This window comes from Mus pahari, chromosome 2, assembly GCF_900095145.1.
Source record: "Mus pahari chromosome 2, PAHARI_EIJ_v1.1, whole genome shotgun sequence".
NCBI classification, from domain to species: domain Eukaryota; kingdom Metazoa; phylum Chordata; class Mammalia; order Rodentia; family Muridae; genus Mus; species Mus pahari.
This window is the reverse complement of record NC_034591.1, coordinates 108,191,194-108,208,875: the sequence shown is the minus strand read 5'-3', so window position 1 is coordinate 108,208,875 and position 17,682 is coordinate 108,191,194. Positions and strand designations below refer to the sequence as shown.

At 52.5% G+C, this 17,682-nt stretch overlaps 1 protein-coding gene across 3 annotated transcripts in view; it reads right to left on the bottom strand.

Annotated features, from left to right (window-relative positions):
* Positions 1 to 3,617: 3,617 nt before the first annotated feature.
* The window catches only part of Fbln2 (fibulin 2), a 57,633-nt gene continuing 43,568 nt past the window's right edge, over positions 3,618 to 17,682 (bottom strand). For 2 of the 3 annotated variants that reach the window (XM_029535393.1, XM_029535394.1), the window contains exons 8-18: positions 17,138 to 17,239; positions 15,049 to 15,189; positions 11,378 to 11,512; positions 9,995 to 10,132; positions 8,980 to 9,123; positions 8,757 to 8,885; positions 8,401 to 8,526; positions 7,279 to 7,395; positions 6,728 to 6,856; positions 5,901 to 6,024; positions 3,718 to 4,446 (exon numbers count right to left, since the gene is read on the bottom strand). In XM_029535393.1, coding sequence (XP_029391253.1) covers positions 4,089 to 4,446; positions 5,901 to 6,024; positions 6,728 to 6,856; positions 7,279 to 7,395; positions 8,401 to 8,526; positions 8,757 to 8,885; positions 8,980 to 9,123; positions 9,995 to 10,132; positions 11,378 to 11,512; positions 15,049 to 15,189; positions 17,138 to 17,239 — 1,643 coding nt within the window. In that variant the 3' untranslated portion in view covers positions 3,718 to 4,088. Of the gene's footprint in view, positions 4,447 to 5,900; positions 6,025 to 6,727; positions 6,857 to 7,278; positions 7,396 to 8,400; positions 8,527 to 8,756; positions 8,886 to 8,979; positions 9,124 to 9,994; positions 10,133 to 11,377; positions 11,513 to 15,048; positions 15,190 to 17,137; positions 17,240 to 17,682 lie in introns of all 3 variants that reach the window. The other variant, XM_021190552.1, reaches the window with a different exon arrangement.

Here is a 17,682-nt window from a genome sequence, read left to right as displayed (position 1 = left end):
AAGAAGAAGAAGAAAAGGAAGAAAAGGAAGAAAGGAAGGAAGGAAGGAAGGAAGGAAGGAAGGAAGGAAGGAAGGAAGGAAGGAAGGAAGGAAGGAAGCCGATCTCACAGAAGCTGAGAGCAAGATCTGGCGAGGGCAGAGGAAGATCATTCAGTGAGGGATGCAGTGTGGTTGAGGGGGAAATATTCCAGTGTGCCAAGCATGGCACATGGGAGTGGGGTGTAACTAATTTAGTGTCTCAAAGTAGCCAGAAGAGTTAGAATGTAGTCAGCTTACAGAAACAATGGAAACCTAGGGTTGAATATACTGTAACAACCCTGTGCTGGTTACTCCTGTGGTCCTTTGAGATGTCCCCCAGTCTCAGTATTTGAACACTTGGTCTCCAGTTGGTGGCGCTGCTCAGGCAGACTTAGGAGGTGTGGCCTTGCTGGAGGCAGTAAGTATCACTGGGAACTTAAAACTTTCTGGTTCCCTCTCTCTGCTTTGTGTCCACAGTTCATATGTGAGCTCCCTGCCTGCTGCTCAAGCCACTCCGCTTGCAGTTTGCTGCCATGATGAACTGTGTCTCTCTAGAACTGTAATCTCAAAGAAACCTTCCTCTTACAAGTTGCCTTTCTCATGTTTAATCACAGCAACAGAAAAGTACAAGTACACAATGCACTGGACACACTAACCAAACCATCACTCTGTTGTCTGGGGATGGAGCTCAGAGGTGGAGGGCTGGCCAGCACCTATAGGGCTTCTCCATTCCCAGCACTGAAAAGAATAACTCACGGTTAAGATAAATATTACATGTTAATCAAAAATTATTTTTTTAAGTCAGGACTCTACAGGCATCTAGCTACTCAGGAGTCTGAGACAGAAGGATGTCAAATTCAAAGCCCATCTAGGCAACTTAGAGAGGCTTAATCTGAGGTTTAAAGAGAAAAAAGGAAATAACTTAATGGTGGAATTCTTGTCTTGCATGCACAAGACTCTAGATTCAATCCCAATTTCTGTTTAAAAAGTTAAATATATATATATATATATATATATATATATATATATATATATATATATTCTTTTCAAGCTAGAGGCCTTATGATGACCATGAGAAGTCTGACCTGAGTTCCCTAAAGTCATGGTCACACAGTTTCATAAAGATATGCCTGAGAGAAATTCTGTCAACCCAAAGCCACATGTTCATGAGGATATGACGAGGGCTGGACAAGACTCTCCTCAGACAACCTGCATGAGGGGCAAAGATGCCCTCATGGGGATCTTCTGGACTAGGGAGACTCAGTCACACCCGGTGGATGGAAGTCAGGGGGGCAATTCAGTGGTAGCTAGAGAGCTTGAACCACTATGAAGGCTGAAACTCTTGCTTCTCCTGGAATGTTGTGGGGGAGGGAGGGAGGGAGGGCCAGTAAGATGGGGAATGCTTCAGCAACCGGAGCTGTGGAATGGGAGCCACAGAGACTGCCTAGAAGCAAGACTTGAGACAAGTTGCTGACCAGCTTGCAGCCAAGCTCTCATAGAGCGCATGTTCCCCGTGGGAAATACTGCTGGATGTAGGCAGCCGAGACAGAGCTCCTAAGGAATCCTGGGAGCCTAATGCAGAAGATGCAGGGGGAGTAACAATGATCTGGCAAGATAGCCCAGGCTGTGGGGGGACAGGGGCAGCTGCTATGACCTCTGACGTGTTTCTCAATGGAGCTCCATCTAGCCCTGCAGATGGCGGTCACAACAGAACTGTTCGCTCTGGGAATCTCAAGGCCAGAGAAATGAGGGGTGAGGGGTAGACCAGTGGCAAGGAAACCACTGCTGCTACACGCCTGGGGAGGGGGGACAGTGGGGAGAAGGGAGGGCAGAGAAAAAGCCACTGATGGCCACTGATGATGACCCTCCGTGAGAGCTGGGACAGCAGCGTTTGCTTGGCATGTGCCTGTTTTGTTTTGATTCCTTAAGATTTATTTATTCTTGTTTGTGTGTGTATGTGCTTTACCTGTATGTGTGCGTGTACACCATGTGTGTGTCTGACACCCACAGGGGCCACAAGAGGGTGTCAGATCCCCTGGAACTGGAGTTCCAGATAGTTGTGAGCTGCCATGTGGGTGCTGGTCACCAAACCTGGGTCCTCTGGAAGAGTAGTGAGCTAGACCACTACTTATGGTTAAGGGTTACATAAGCCATCTCTCCAGCTCCCATGCTTACTGTTTTTCTTTTTAAAACATTATTTAGAGTGTGTGTGTGTGTGTGTGTGTGTGTGTGTGGTTTTTTGAGCATACAAACGCAGGTGGGCGTGTGCAGTTTTTTGAGCACATATACACAGTTGGGCGTGTGCGAGCACTCATGCGTGTGCACATGCATGTTGGTAGGCATGATGTCTGTGTATCTGTGTAACAGCACAGGAGGTGCAGAGGAATATCAGAGAACAACTTGTGGGGGTCCATTCTCTCCTCCCACCTTGTGGGCCCTGGGAACTGAAGCCAGGTCATCAGGCTGAGTAGCAGGTGCCTTTACCCACTGAGCCATCCTGCTGGCCCTCAGGCCTGACTTCTGTTTGTTTGCTTGCTTGTTTTTAAGTTTCCATCACAGCTTAAAAACAGAAGAATTTACATCCACATGTGGTCTGCAAACGTGTCTTGAAGAATGCCTAGCCATTTAGGGCTATGTGCCAGCGTCCCCAACAGGCTACTCCTTGGGTTCTGCCCACCACTCACAGTAAGAAAGAATATTCTATTCCCAGCCAGAGCTGGTGGCACAGACACCTACAATGCTGTTAGCATGTGTGAAGAGTCTGGCTATATCTACTCTGTCCCCATCATTTGGTTTTCCTGGTGTGGTACTGGGTGTGGTACTCACACATACCAACCAAATCCTCTACCACTAAGCTACATCCTCAGTCCCCCACTCCCTGTCTTTTGTAACTCTTTGGGACAGAGTACCATCAACTCTCTATCCTCCTACCTCAGTGTCCCAAGTAGTTGGGATTGCAGACTGGCTCGATCCAGTCCAGCTTCCTACCACAGCTAATATCCTGGCTGTTGCTCGCCACATGTAACTGTTCCAGACTGCTCACAGGATTCGGTCTCAGAGGACATTGAGGGCAGTCATGTGGGCATGCCCACACTCTGATCCTCACAGTAGACTTTAGGTATGTCCCCTCTGCTCTCAGGACCTCAGTTTCCCACATTCTCATAGCTTCCCCCTGAGCTGATACCCAACAGAGCTGAAATTCACGCAGGCTCAAAGAAAATGTGTCTCCTTCAGTTCTGGCCACATCCACTCCAGACCTGCTACCACCATACCCAAGGTGACCCACCCAAGCAGTTCACGTCCCCATATGAGAGAAGGAGGGAGTAGGGGGTAGCAAGTGCGGGCAGGAGAAGTGGCAGGGACTATAATAGAAAAGGCCAGCTAGCTGACCTTTGGCTCTCACTCTGAGCTCATCTGTTAGTTGGGGACCCTGTGACATTCCAGGACTGATGCAATCTTCAGTGTTTTACAAAAGAAAGAAGACAAAGAGGCTGAATAGCCTTTCTGTGCTATTTGATCATTTTTTAATAATGTATATGTACTATTCTTATCATTAACAACAGCAAAAAAAAAAAAACCTTTTAAAATGATTTGTTTTTCCTTGTTGAGACAGGGTCTCTCTATGTAGCTCTGACTGGTTAGAACTCCCAGTGTAGACCAGGCTGGTCCAGAACTCACAGAGATCTACCTACCTCTGCCTCCCCAGTGCTAGGATTAAAGGTCTGTGCTACCATGCACAGCTGATTTTTTGTTTTTTTAATTGAGGAACACAGTGGACGAAGGAATGGATCGTCAGCTGTAGCCATAGTTGAGGAGTGGAGTTCAGAAGCCCCCGATGGCTGTTTCCAGTTTTCAGGTCATCATCCAGCTTCCGGTGACCTTGGCCTGTACTCAGTGCCTGTTAGGGTACATCTCCCTCCCTCTAGGGTAGAGATTCAAGACCAACCAGCTCAGCATGATTAAGTTAAGTTACAGAGTCACAGCAATAGAGCCACTTAGGAGTGGCAAAGCTGCCCGCGGCCCAGGCACCACCTGGAGGGATTGCCTGACACGTCACCTGACATGTCACCTCATGGGGCAAAAGTGGTGAAGAAGATGTACATCTTGGCCAGGAAGGTAGTGACAGAGCCCTGGCGCCATAGCTTCATCTCCACATCCAGGGCAAAGTCCCGTGGCTCCAGAACTGACCGTTGCAGGGATACCACACCAGTGTAGGCATTGAGTCTGCGTGTGACGAAGTAGCCCTCCTCATTGCCCTTGGTGATGGTCAGGGAGATGGTGTCCCCAGCAAAGGCGGGAGCAGGTCCGATGCGGAATATATGTGCAGGTACCAGTAGGCCTGTCTGGAAATTGAGCTGGTAGTGCGTGATGCGAGCTGGTGAGGTTTGACATTCCGTGATATCTTGGCAGGTCGTGCGCTCGCACTTCCTGTGAGGGAAAGATGCTTGGTCAGTGACTAGGGACCCTCACTCCCATCCCAGATGCGGGATAGACCCCAGCAGCTGGCTCAGGCACTAGTGGGCCAGGGAGCAAATGTGAGCTCTACCCAGAGGAATCCAGCAACCACAAATAAGTTACTTTACCCCTCTGGGCCCCATTCCCAGCTGTGAGATGGTCTTCTGTGAGGGTGAGGCTGACGTGCCTGGCACAAGGTCCCAGCAGGCCTGTCAGCAGCTCTTTTCATCCATATTTGTTCCTCCCTTTCTTCTCCTTCCCTCTTCTTCACAGCCCCCTGCCCAGCACAGCCTGCTAGCGGCAACACCCAACCTGTCTCCTGTTGCAGCGCTAGGTGCTCTCACTTCTGAGTTAAGTCCCTTTAAGTACTTCAGCTCACGCATCTGGTGTCCTGAACAAGGGAGACCACAGCCCAGGCAGCCCTTGGAGAGGCTGAGGAGTGAGCTGGCCAAGGGTGAGACACTAAAGCCTCAGTCTACAACCTGATGACTGCTTGCCTGGCCAGACCTTGCAAAGGCAGGCCAGCATCCAGATGACCAGGCAGGGACATGAATAGTTTCGTGGTGGGCTCAGGAGGCCCAGACATGGCAGCTGTCCCATGAAACTGTACTGGTGATGCTGTTCTAGCTGCTGGCCCCACAAACCCCCTGGAGGTAAGGATATATGGTAATTCGAGCTTGTTACACAATAAGTAATGCATGTGGTGTGTGAGAGCATATGAGTGCACGTGTGTGCGTGTGCGTGTGTGTGCGTGCATGTGCGTGCATGTGTGTGTGTGTGCGTGTGCGTGTGCGTGTGCGTGTGTGTGTGTGTGTGTGTAGGGAGTTCCCAGCAAATACTCTGTCTGTGTTAAAGAGTCTACAAGGCTGATTAACTGGTTATGACTCTGGAGAGTTGGAATGTTACAGGTCCTGTAGACAGATTATCTTAAGCTATCTTCAGCTCCCTTAATAGCCACCCAGTACCCACCTCTGTGTGTGACCTGCATGTGTCATTAGGTAAATCCTCTGGAAATGCACAAATAGACTCCTAGCTTCTACTAGCCCGAAGGTTAAGAATGCTACCAAACGATAGCCAAGAGATTTCCCCAGTTCATATAACCTGCATGTGTCTACCAGTGTGTTCATTTATAAATCTTTGTTTTGTTACCCTAGAAACTTCATAAAACTGTTTTCATGAACATGCTATTTGAGTCAGCCTGAATCCATCCATGTTCCTGGGCTGTGGTCATTCATATCTGACTTTAGATCAAACTTTCTCCCTTCGAGGTGACAACCCTCTTTTTAGCATGGACGGTTCTCTATTTCTTTTCATAGCGCTTTTTGGGAAAGGGTAGGAGGCGACCATGGCAGGGACCACCTGACTCTTAGCCTGTGGCCCAGTGGCAGTAAAAGGCCCTGGATGATACCAGGGCTGAAGGCACTCACGTTTCTGAGACACGGACATAGTTGGGTGGACAATCAAAGCGCAGGCAGCGGAAACTACCCTGGATGTTGTGGCAGGTCTCGGCCTCAGAGCAGTTGTGGGTGCCCAGTGCACACTCATCCAGGTCTGGAACGGGAGAAGAGGGCTCTTAAGAAAATCCTCATGGCCTAGGAACCCAGCCTGAACCACTCCCACCCACACTGGAAGCCTGGGTCCTGGGCAGCTGTGTGGGCTAAGAGTGGGCTTACTCCCTTACAGAGCTATCTGCCCATCTCACTGGGGCACACAGCAGCAGGGGTCCTGGCTCTGCTGGCTTCTCAGAATAAAGTTCATGACTGCCTGCTGCATACCAAGCTTCACCACAGCCTGGGATGCTGAGCTAACGGCCAGCAGCCACAGCCACCAACCTGAAGGCAGAGCTGCCTACCTGCCTCACCCAGGACCAACTCACTTTTCCTTCAAGACATGCAGGGCCTCCCTAGGACTCCTTCCCTATACCCTGGCGTCTGGACAGCATACTTTCCTGACCCAGTAGGCCCCTGGACAGTTTGGCAGAGATTTGAGGACAGCAGCTTAGATCTCTGAGGCTCGCCTTCCAGGATGTTCATAGACAGTCCCCAGCCTCCTCACACCAGGGTGGGGAGTACAGATTCAAGGCCAAGTCTGGAAGATTCTGTGCTGGCCTGAATCACCTTCCTCATCCCAGGCCTAGACACAGGGACTATTGAGCACAGTTGTTCTGAACACGTGGGCTTAGTGCTAAGCTCGAAGCCTGATGCAGACACAGAACTGCCTGAGTGTGTATGTGGGAGTGGAAGCTGTCACTCACCCTTGCAGGACCTCCCGTTGGCCATCATTGTGTACCCCTGCTCTGGGCATGCACACTGGTAGCTCCCGGGCACGTTGACACAGCGGAAGGTACAGAGAATGCCAGCGCCCTGTGCACACTCATCGATGTCTGTCAGAAAGGGTCAGCTGGTGAGCCTCGCCCATCCAAAGGCACAGACAGGAAGGCCAGGAGCCATTACAAGGGAAGATAAGAAGGCTCCGGTGGTGGGAGCGAATCGCTCAAAGCCACGTAGGAGATGGGGAGCAGAATGGGGATGTGCTTCCCAGGACTGTGCACCGCTAATAATGACAGCACCATCCAAGGGCTATTTAGGTGCCAGCCTGACTTGGGTGATGTACTCCTGCTGAGTTCAGGGTATCCATCATACTTTACAGAGAAGTTAGCTTGAGGTCAGAGTGGAGAAAACCAAGGTTGCACCGCAGGGAAACTTTGGGCTGGGATATGAACTCAGACCCCACACTAAATACCCTGGGATCCTGGCATATGGGGAAAGGGGCTCCTTCTTCATGTGAGTCCTGGGAGGGGCTCACCTGTGCAGGTATGCCCATCCTCTGCCAGCTGGTAGCCCTGACGACAGTAGCACTGATAGGAGCCATAGATGTTGGCGCATTCCTGGCTGCAGCGCCGAGTCTCGCACTCGTTCACATCTGTGAGGACAGAGTCTTCATCATAATGAGTCCTCCCAGACTATATACCGGACTGGGCTGGCTCACCAGTATCCTTGTTTGGAGAGACTTTCCTTTCGGACACCCTTTGAGGAAGGTGGGGCCAGGCAGGACACTCAGCAAGGGCAAGTTTTCTGGCCCCAGGACAAACCAAGGCAAAGCCTGGTACTGCCCTGCTGGGAACACACAACGACTGGAACTCTTGAGTCACCTAGGCACAAAATAGGCCACCAAGAGCTGACACTGCTGAGGTGGGGGAGGGTGCAGGAGCTGCGGTAGGGTGACGAAGGGAGAGCTAGCTCATGGCTTCCTCAGAGCATCTGCCCACTGTGCCGTTTCCGATTAGACACACACAATCTGGTATGAGGTATGCCCACAGTATAATGACACTAGTTAGTAACAGTGACTATCCCAGTGTCTTGCTATAGCCACACACACTCAGGGCCAAAGGTCTGGGAGTCCCACAGAGGTCTCAGCAGATTGGTCCCACTTGGAGAAGAATGAGGAAAACTGTTAAGAAATTGGGGCCAGAGATGCCATGGTCTCTCCGTTGAAGCTCAGCTTCTCACCGAGCCACCTCATGGCTTTCTTCCCCAGTGGACCTGAGCCAGCTGCACTAGGGGACTAAGCATCTGTGGCAACGCTGTGATGTCACTTACCCATCTACAGGCCCATCACACTTGGTTTATCTCACTGTCTACCCCAAGGCTTAAGCTATCAGCCATGTATACAGAGCAGCCGATTTTACGCACATGGTGAAATTCCTGGTTTCTGAAAAGCCAGATAAATTAGACTGCCCCGGGCTTTACTGCCTGAAGGCATCAGCCGTGGGAACCGTGTGACCCTTGCATCCTCACGGCTCCCGAGCTCTCATGGCTGCCCAGTGCCATCCTGGCAACAAACTCCCTGTGATCACAGCAGGAAGCAGAGGCTGCCTGTCCAAGTGGGAGCTAGGTACATGGGCTCAGAAGCCAGGGTGGGCAGTACCTTCACAATGCTTGCCATCTGCGGCCAAAAGGAAGCCAGCAGCGCAGGAGCAGCGGTAGGAGCCCGGTGTGTTCTCACATGTGTGCTGGCACAGGCGGCCCGGCGAGACCCAGCATTCGTTCACATCTGCAGGGGAGACGATGAGCAGCAGGCACAGAGCGGGCAGTCAGCAGGGAATGTCCCAGAGGGTGCAGAGGCACAGGCAGACAAGGCAGTAAGGGGGCTACAGCATGGAGTCTTAGCCAAGGGGAGAGGGGGCTTGAAGACAGCCATCTGGGGAGGTCCAGGCCAGAGAGCTGGTACAGAGGGGGTAGGCTCTTTGTTCCCAGGGGGTCCCAGACCCCAGTGTCCCTTACCAATGCAGGTCCTGCCGAAGGCATCCCTCTGGAAGCCGGGCTTGCAGTCACAGCGGTAGGATCCAGGGAGGTTATGGCACAGTTGGCCCTCGCCACAGCGATGCACACCTGTCTCACACTCATTCACATCTGTGGGGCAGGCAAACAGGACACCCTGAGGTCCGGACGGCCCCTCTACGGGGCCTCTTGGGCAGAGAGGTAGATGGGGAGACTCCAACCTTACCCACACATTCAGAGCCCTCCTCGTTAGCGTGGTAACCGCGACCGCAGACCAGTGGGTTCCTCTGACAGGTGTAGGAGCCCACTGTGTTGATGCAGCTGAACCCTGAGCGGCAAGGCTCCAGTAATGATGTGCATTCGTTGATGTCTGCAGAAGCGACAAGGTGGAGATCCTGGCTTGCCCCTCCTCCACTCATCTGCCCAGCTCTGGGCTTTAAGCCTAGACTATACCACCCCTGAACCCTGGCATGTGAGAATCCCACCTCCAGAAGCCACAGCCAGTGGGGCTGACTACAGTGTGAACACATCTGTCCAGTGGAACAGCTAAAGCAAGGGGAAGACAAGGCTGGTCATGGTTGTTTATTATTATTATTATTATTATTAATCAAAGTATAAATGAATTCCTGGTGTTTTTGTGAATATGGCTGCCTATTTGGTCTCCCCACTAAACAGTTCGGCAAACACTATGACTGCCCCCGTCTAGAATCCTGGAGCATAGCTGGTACTCAGGAAATGCTGCCAGCCCTTTGTCTCTCTGTGCCACTGTCCCCTCTGCCACGTGCATTCTGGCAGGAGACAAGTCAGAAGCTCCAGGGACATGGCATGCCCTGGCTGCTTGGAAGGAGTGAGTGACATCTCAGACCTTCTCAGGACAATGAGCATCTGTCACACGGCATGTCTCAACCATGGCCCGGACCTAATCTAGAGAGCCTCACGGTGGTCTTGGACAGTGAAAGCAACTGTGGATTTCACTTCAGTCAGGAACCCTGTTATATTGTATCCCAGACAGTTCTTTCTGTCAACTGGCTCAAAACACGTGATCTGTATTCTTCTAATTTGGTCCCACAAGTAGGTAAACTGAGAGAAACAGCTCCAAGGTAAGCAGAGCAGCTACCATTCTGCACACACCCACTCAGTGGATGGAGACATTGAGGCTGAGAGAAGGGGGCCACCAGCTAGACCCACCAGGGTTCTAAAGCCTGCAGGACCCGAGGAGCCACAGCCCGAAGCCTGCTTACCCACACAGTTGCCCTCAGGGTCCTGCAAGAAGCCATCCATGCAGCGCTGCCGGGCCTGGCAGTAGAAGGAGCCCTTGGTGTTCTGGCACGTGAAGCCTGCCTGGCAGTTGTGTGTGCCGGTCACGCACTCGTCCACGTCTGCCACACAGAGGCTGGGCATTAGGGGCAGGAGGCAGGAGGCCCCGCCCTCACAGCCAGAGGTGGGAGGCAGGAGGCCCCGCCCTCACAACCAGCAGCCCTGCTACACTTCCCAGCTTCACACCACTGTAATCCCAGCAGCTGCTAAGGTCTGCATCCCAGTAAGGTGGCAGAGTGGAGTCACTGAGGAGGCCCATGTCCCAGGAGTAAAAATGACATAACCACATGCTCCCCACTTCTCCATGGTCCCTGCCACTATTCACAGTATGTGGCATGATTAAATTTACCCCATTCTCACAGCAACATACAGTACATCCTGTGACTGGCCCACTTTATGAAGGAGGAGAAACTGAGGCACAGGGAAGCTTCCATTGTTACAGAATGCCAGGTAGGCTGGCTCCCTACCACCCATCACACCACACTGGTGAGGAGCAGGCAGACTGTATCCCAAGGTTAAGTCACACTTGTCACTGGAGCACAGAGGCTCACACCTGGGGCCCTTGCCATGATCCTTCCTCTCTGTCATAGGCCTCTGTGCCTGCTGTTCCCTATGCCCAGGACACCTTTCCAGATAGCCTCCCATTGTCTATATCTCAACTACACTGTCACTTTCCTGAGAGCCTTTCTAGACGCACATTGGAGACACATCCTTCCACCTCCCATGGTCGCTTTGCCATCTCTGTATTCTCCACATCCTCTACCATGAGGTCACAGAAAGATCACCTCACACCAGTGCTACTGGTACCCAGAACCCTGTCTATCATTAAAAGAAGTTTAAGAAATATGAGAGACACTGAAAAAAAAAATCCCTCTTATTAGAAAGCTAGAATTTTCTAGTGAATGAGATATGAACAATCATCTGTGGAGCTCCACTTCAGTGTGCAAATGGGGAAACTGAGGCCATGAGAATGATTAGCATAACAACGATCAGCAGGTGGTAGGAAGGCCAGGGGCAGGTGTTGCCCTTGTCCCAGCTCCCACCCCTAGCCTCAGAGACCACCCCACTCCCACCCCTAGCCTCAGATACCACCCCACCCCCACCCCAAGGAAAGTCAAGTGCAGGAATGGGAGAGGGGAGACAGGGCAGGGGTAGGGACATCCCTGGGACAGTTAGCCTAGGCATCAGATGTGAGGTTCTGCCACACCCACTCCAGTGGAGTCTGTGACAAGTTCAAAAGCTTGGCCAGTCCTGAGACACAAAATTTCACGGAAACTGGTCTCCTGGAGAGTCTAGCACTTTCTTACCTGTGCATTCACCATCTGTGAGGACGTAGCCTGGCTCACAAGTGAGCGCCTTGTAGCATTGGAAGGAGCCTGGCGTGTTCACACAGTGCTCGGCCCGGGTGCACGTGTGCAGGTCTGTCACACACTCATTGATGTCTGTGTAGAGATTGAGGCAGCTGTCAGGGCCTGCAGGGGCTCCAGGTACATAGGCCTAGCACAACCAGGCACCGAGACAGGAAGCACCAGGCTCTGACCTCAAGTACTCACCATGCAGGGAGAAGCAGGAAGCTGATGTCCCCTTATCCAAGTATCCCTTCATTCAACAAAGATTTATCACACCCCTCTATGAGCCAAGCAGGACTCTTGGCAAGAGGGATGGGTGAGTGAACAAGACAGAAATGCCTGCCCTTGGAGCAGATGCTTGGAGATGCAATGAGATTGCTCAAAGGGGACTATGGGGACCACAGCAGGAGGAAGGTGGGCTGAGGCAGAGACAGGGCAAGCAAGTTTAAGGCAGGGGTAAGGAGCCCTGTCAGAAGACGGACATCTGAGTAGGAAGGTGAAGAGGTGACAGCAGGAGCCGCTCTGACAGTCCAGGCAGAAGGAACAGTTAGATGACAGCCAGGCAGGTTCAGGACTAACCCAAAGGCAGGTGTAGCTGTAGGGGAGAGAAGAAAATGTGAACAGATGAGGTTACGTCAAGGAGAGGATGGGAGCCACAGATGGTTCCTGCTATAGGAGTGAGGGAACCCTGGTTGGAGCTGGTGAGCAGACTAGGAGGAGATGTTGTTGATCTACAGAAGGACGGTGGCTGGTGTGCCGGAAGAGAGCAGAAGCAGCCGGACCCACAGATGGCAGAGGGGGAAGAGAGAGAACCAGGAGATCAGAAAAGCTTTGGGCTGAGCGGCTAAAGAGATGCCAGCACCTGGGATGGGTGGCCTGCGGGGGCAGGTGCGCTGAAGAAGGACCTGGGGTTCTCAGGGGCTAGGAGGCAGCTAATGACCTACCTCTGGGCTCACTGAAGGAGCTGAGGGGAATAGTCAGGTGGCTAAGGTTTACTTAAGGGAATAGGTACATGAAGAAGAGTTCAAGGACAGACATTGGGACACTCTAGGGATAAGCAGCTGGGAGTGGGGAGATTGAGGCAAAAGGAAGCAGGGATTACAACCCATAATTGCCTCCAGACCAGGGCTAAGGGCCCTTCTAGGCTCCACCCAGCCCTGCCTCCCCTGCCTATACCTGGCATGTAATGGCACTAGGTGCAGCCTACTTGCTTAGTGCTACACTGGCCAGTGCTTATTCTCCACCATGTCCCTGTGCCACACAGTGGGTTAGCACAGCCTCTGACCCTGATGATGGGGTCAAGGCAGGCAGGTGGAGATGAAGAGGGGTCCCTGGGGTTCAGATCAGAGGGCTGTCTGCCCTGGTCCTGCAATGCCAGCTGCTTCTCAGGGATAGTAACGTTTGAGTTGAATCTATGAGGATGACTAGGGGGCCAGGTGGGAAAGTAGGGGTGGGGAAGAGACCTTTGCAGGCAGAGATGGTATAAACAGGAATGGGGATAGGGAAGGGACAGTTTTGAGTCAAGCTTGCCATGAAGGTATGAGCAGGCACCACAAAGACATCTGATGTACAGCTGGACAGGCACAGGGAGACAGGCACCTAGGACCCTAGGAGTTTCCCACAGCTAAGAGGCCTCAGAGTATTGTATGACAAGAGTCACCACTCACAAAAGATCCCCGGGGGTTAGGAACCTACAAGAACTGACCAGACTCACTGTCTTGTTATACAGAGGTGGCCATTTCACAGATGAGGAGATCTCATGCCCCAAAGGGATGTCACTGGACTGAATTACGCAGCCAGCAAAGATGGAATCTAGGGTGCTTGTTCCAAGCTACAGACTTTTCTCATTGCCTGCACCCCGTTGCAGAGTCCTCAGAGCAGAGGCTGTGCCATCTCTATTCCCTGCAGTCCAGTGTAGCTGTGGAACTTCCTTAAGAGTAAAGTGTATAGGGGGCCCTGGCAGAGGCCACACTAAGCTGTCCCCAGCTTCTAGGCCTCAGCTTCTAGCTCAGGGAACCCTGCTAGCCTTCCTCCTAGGGACTAATGTACTCAGCCTCCATGGTGACCTTCAGATGCAGATGTCTCTTTTGTGGTGGGGGAAACTAGGGCTCAGAGCAGTTATGGACTTCAGCGAAGCCACACTCATCCCAGCATGGTCCTGCTCCTCCCCTGTCTGAGTTACTGCACCTGAGCAAAGCAACTGGGGAACCCCCAAGCCCTCAAGTGATGTTTGCTTGAAGCAGGAGGAGAGTGGCTGATCGCTTGTGCAGATTAAAGAGGGAAGAAATGCAGAGCGTGCTCATAAATCTTGCTGAATGGAATGTATCTTGGCTTTCTCATCCACAGGCTCATCTTTCAGCCGCTAAGGACCCTGCAGTGGAGGTCTTAGCTGCCAAGCCAGGGAGTGGCAAGTGGGGGGACATCCTGAGAAGGGGCCCACATGCCTCCCAGCACGCACACACAGACCCAGTCCACCCAGGAGGAGCTGCCACCACCGGCAAGCACGTCAGGAGGGCCATGTTGTACCGTGGGTGCAGCGAGGCAAACATGTTGGCCAGCTCTGCTACCCAGCAGCCCAGGGGAGGAAGAGGACATGTCCAGGCTGGACATGGTCCCCAAGCACAGGCAAGACAGACAGGACTCTGGCCACAAGCCCTGAGCACCCTGTGCCCTGGTCCCACCTCCACACCCACCTTTTTCCCAGCTGTCTCCTTCCTGTTTTGTGACTTTTCCCATCTCCAAGCCCCGCCCAACCTTGGGAATAGGTGGAGCTATTCCTCCTTCCCCTGGGTGCCAGTTGGCAAGAGTGAAATCTCCCTTTGCCTGTTTCTCTGTCATTGCATCAGCCAGTCTGCCTGACTTCTCCTCTACTCAGTGTTATCTCTGAGATGCAGGAAGCCAGGGCTTACATTTTTTTCCTCAGTGAGAATACCAGGTAACTCAGACACAAGACAGTATGGAGTCCTTCCTTGTCCACAGAACTCCGGAATCCCAGCCCCGGCCTATACAGGCATAGATAGACAAGAGGTCCAGCCACGTGCAGGTTTACACAGGGCTCACATCTTCCTTGTCCATTGAAGGAAGACCCAGAGGGGAAAGTGTCATTTGTTCAGGGTCACACAGCAAATGGATGCTGAACTGGGTCAGCTGGACCAGGACAATCTATTTGCCTCTCGGGAGATTCCAGATAAATCTACAAGCAAGCTAAGTGGCTGAGGTAACAGGATGCATGACCCAGACTATGTGCACATGGCACATGCACCACAATCCTCGTAGCTGTCAGCAGCTTCCAATAGCTGAGAAAAGACAAGGTCCAGAGCCACTGGGGTCTTGCCTCCCGCCCAGGCCTCCCTGCTTCCACACTGCTTCGTGGCCCTGCTGCCCACATCTGGCCTTCCTCTCTCTGACCCATCCCATTAGCTTTCCGAGTCACGGCAACACAGCCACGGAGAACAAGCGGGACAAGACACCGGGACGCGAGGGTATGACACAGAACTCGGGCAGGCTGCTGTGTGGGAGCTCACATGCAAAGGGTAGGCCCTTTAGCATGTGGCACTATGTGGTGGGTTGGCGTGGAGCAGAGCAGACAGCCGTGACGTGGGCGGCGGCAGGCAGGGGCTCCAGCTTACCCACACACTTCCTATGTGCGTTGAGGATATAGCCCTCTGCACACAGCACTGTGTGGTTGACACAGTAGAAGGATCCCAGGGTGTTCACACAGAACTGTTTCCAGCTACAATCGTGAGTGCCCATCAAACACTCGTCTTGGTCTAATGACAGCCACAAAAGGAAAAATAGAAGGCTGTTAGAGAGGCATGTCTGCCAGGGGCATGGGGAGGGGGAAGAGATAAAGAACCCCGTGTGTGCTGGAGAGAGGGGTAAAGAACCTGTGTGCACCTGTTGGGGGACAGCTGAACCTTAGACCCAAGTTGAGTTTGTAAAACTCAAAGATGTCAGAGCTGCCCCTACTGCCCTGTAAGGGCAGATGGAGACCCAGAGAGGGCACGCAGCCAGCCCAGAGTAAAACCAGGGCAGCAAACTTCCCCCAACCCATGCTTGGTAATAATGCCCAAGTCTGCAGCAACCAAAGAAATCACCACAGAAGGGTCTGAAATTTCAAGGGCTCTGGGGTCCAGGCCAGTAGCATTCACAGAAGGGGGTGGGGGCGGGGGTATCCAGGGGCTGCCAGGCTAAGGGCTATGCAGAAGGACCTCTATGGGCAGAAGCTTGATGAAGTTTCTCCACAAACTCAAATAGTTTAAAAATCCTCAAATAGTTTTAAAATCCTCAGACTGTCCCAGCAGGGAATTCCTGTGATTATTCCTGAGAACAAAGGGAGACAGGCCTCCTCCTGCGTGGGAGCTGTATGAGCCCTCACAGGTGTGCCTTTGCAGCCTCTGCCCTGTCCTCCTCCACTCTCCCTGCTGGAGTGTGTCAGGAGTGGCCGGCAGAGGTAGTACACTGGGCCTCGGGCAGCAGGTGCCTGAGAGGGGTCAGAGCTGAAGATTTCTGGACCAAGATATGTTTCTCTGTCCCCAGAGCCCTGGGGAGAATCAGAGCCCAAAGAACACATTATCCCCTGGGTCTGCTGTCTCTGCCATCAGAGAGAAAGGCCAATCAGTTGTCACCAGGCTATGTGCTTTCAGCGCCTTCGCTGGACTCACTGGAGGGTGACAGTCACCTACAGAGTCTTTAGAGTATGTGGGATCTGAGCTTCAGAGAAGATCGTAGACATCCTTTTGGACAGACCTGATCATTCTACGCAGATATTCAGACTGTGTCTTCTGAGCCTGAGCCATACATATCCTAGACTTGGCTCTCCAACCTGCTTCTGCTAAGACAGGAGAGGTAAGATCCTAGGACCCCTCAAACTAGTTCAAACAAAACTCACTAAGGAAGCCAACCAGTGTGTGTCAGAACCACTGTTCCCATTGTATACTGTGTACTGAGAAGTCCTATCTACAGTGGCCCCACTGAGACATGTCGTCACCTATGCTGGTCACTGGGGTAAAAGGGATGGACTTTGTGAACATCACTCTTCATGTGTTTGTGAACGGCAGAGGAGGCTCATGCCTTCAATGTCAATTCCCCCTCTATGACCAAGTCCCTTCTCCCCACTGCAGGCATGTGGGGCAGGAGTGGGGAAGGTAAGGTCACTTCTGGATGCTGCCCCCCAACACAGTGATATGTCCAACACAGTGACACATCGCTCCCTTCTCTTTTTTCCACCTCGGGCTGGAGCATGGATGAACTCAGAGATCACAAAGTAAGCTCAGCCTTGTAGACCACACCAGCCCTCAGGGAGCAGTGAGTTGAGAATGGTCCATATCTGGCATAAGTCCTGATTAGAACACAAGTTCAAAGCTTATCCAGACCCCTAGTGAGGTTGTCTGGAGGGCCAGCAGAACTCCTAGGACTCTGTGTCCAATGGGCCTTCAGGTGATGCGGGTACACGTTCAATTCTGAGAAGCATTCAGTCCTTATACGTAGCAGAGCAGCCAGACAGGAGTCCAGAGCTCTGGAGCAGCACAGAGGGCCAATACCAAGGGCTCAGTGACACCAGAGGGAACCATCCACACTGTCCTGCTGGGCTTCTCTGTCACAACAGCTGAACCTCACGATCAGGGTGAATTTCAAATCCTGACCTCCCCTACCCTAAGTTCTCACCACAGGCCAACCAGATCTACAAAGCTCAAAGGGTAACCCCAAAGTACTCACCTTCACAGGACACACCATCTGCCATGATGGCGTAACCAGGGAAGCAGGAGCACATGGCTGTGTCCCCAACAACACGACACACCTGACGGCAGGGCCCATTGTCTGAGGAAGAAGTCTCAGAGTCAGAATTCATAGGCCCTGGCCACACTGCTCATCCTTCAGGTCTGAAGTATGGGCTGGGGTCTCCACTGCAGGCCCAGAGAGGCAGAAGTGTGAAGAGATGGGAGCCCCAGGCCTGAGCCTTTTCACAGGGTCCCCAGTAAATGGCTCCAGTCCCAGCTGGCACAGGGGACAATATTTTGGGTTCCTCCCACACACCACTCAGACGTCAATCCTTCCTTTGAGTACCAGCAAGGACAGTGAGGGACAAAAGCAGAAGGCAGGAAGGGAAGACTTCCTAGCATTCCTGAATGAAGACTTAACTTTACAGGAATGAGACATAGCAGGTGATCCTCCTTGACCAGGGTCACCTAGAGACCCAGAATCCCCTGATGTCTCCTCCTCCTCCTCCTCCTCTTCTTCCTCTTCCTCCTCCCCTTCCCCCC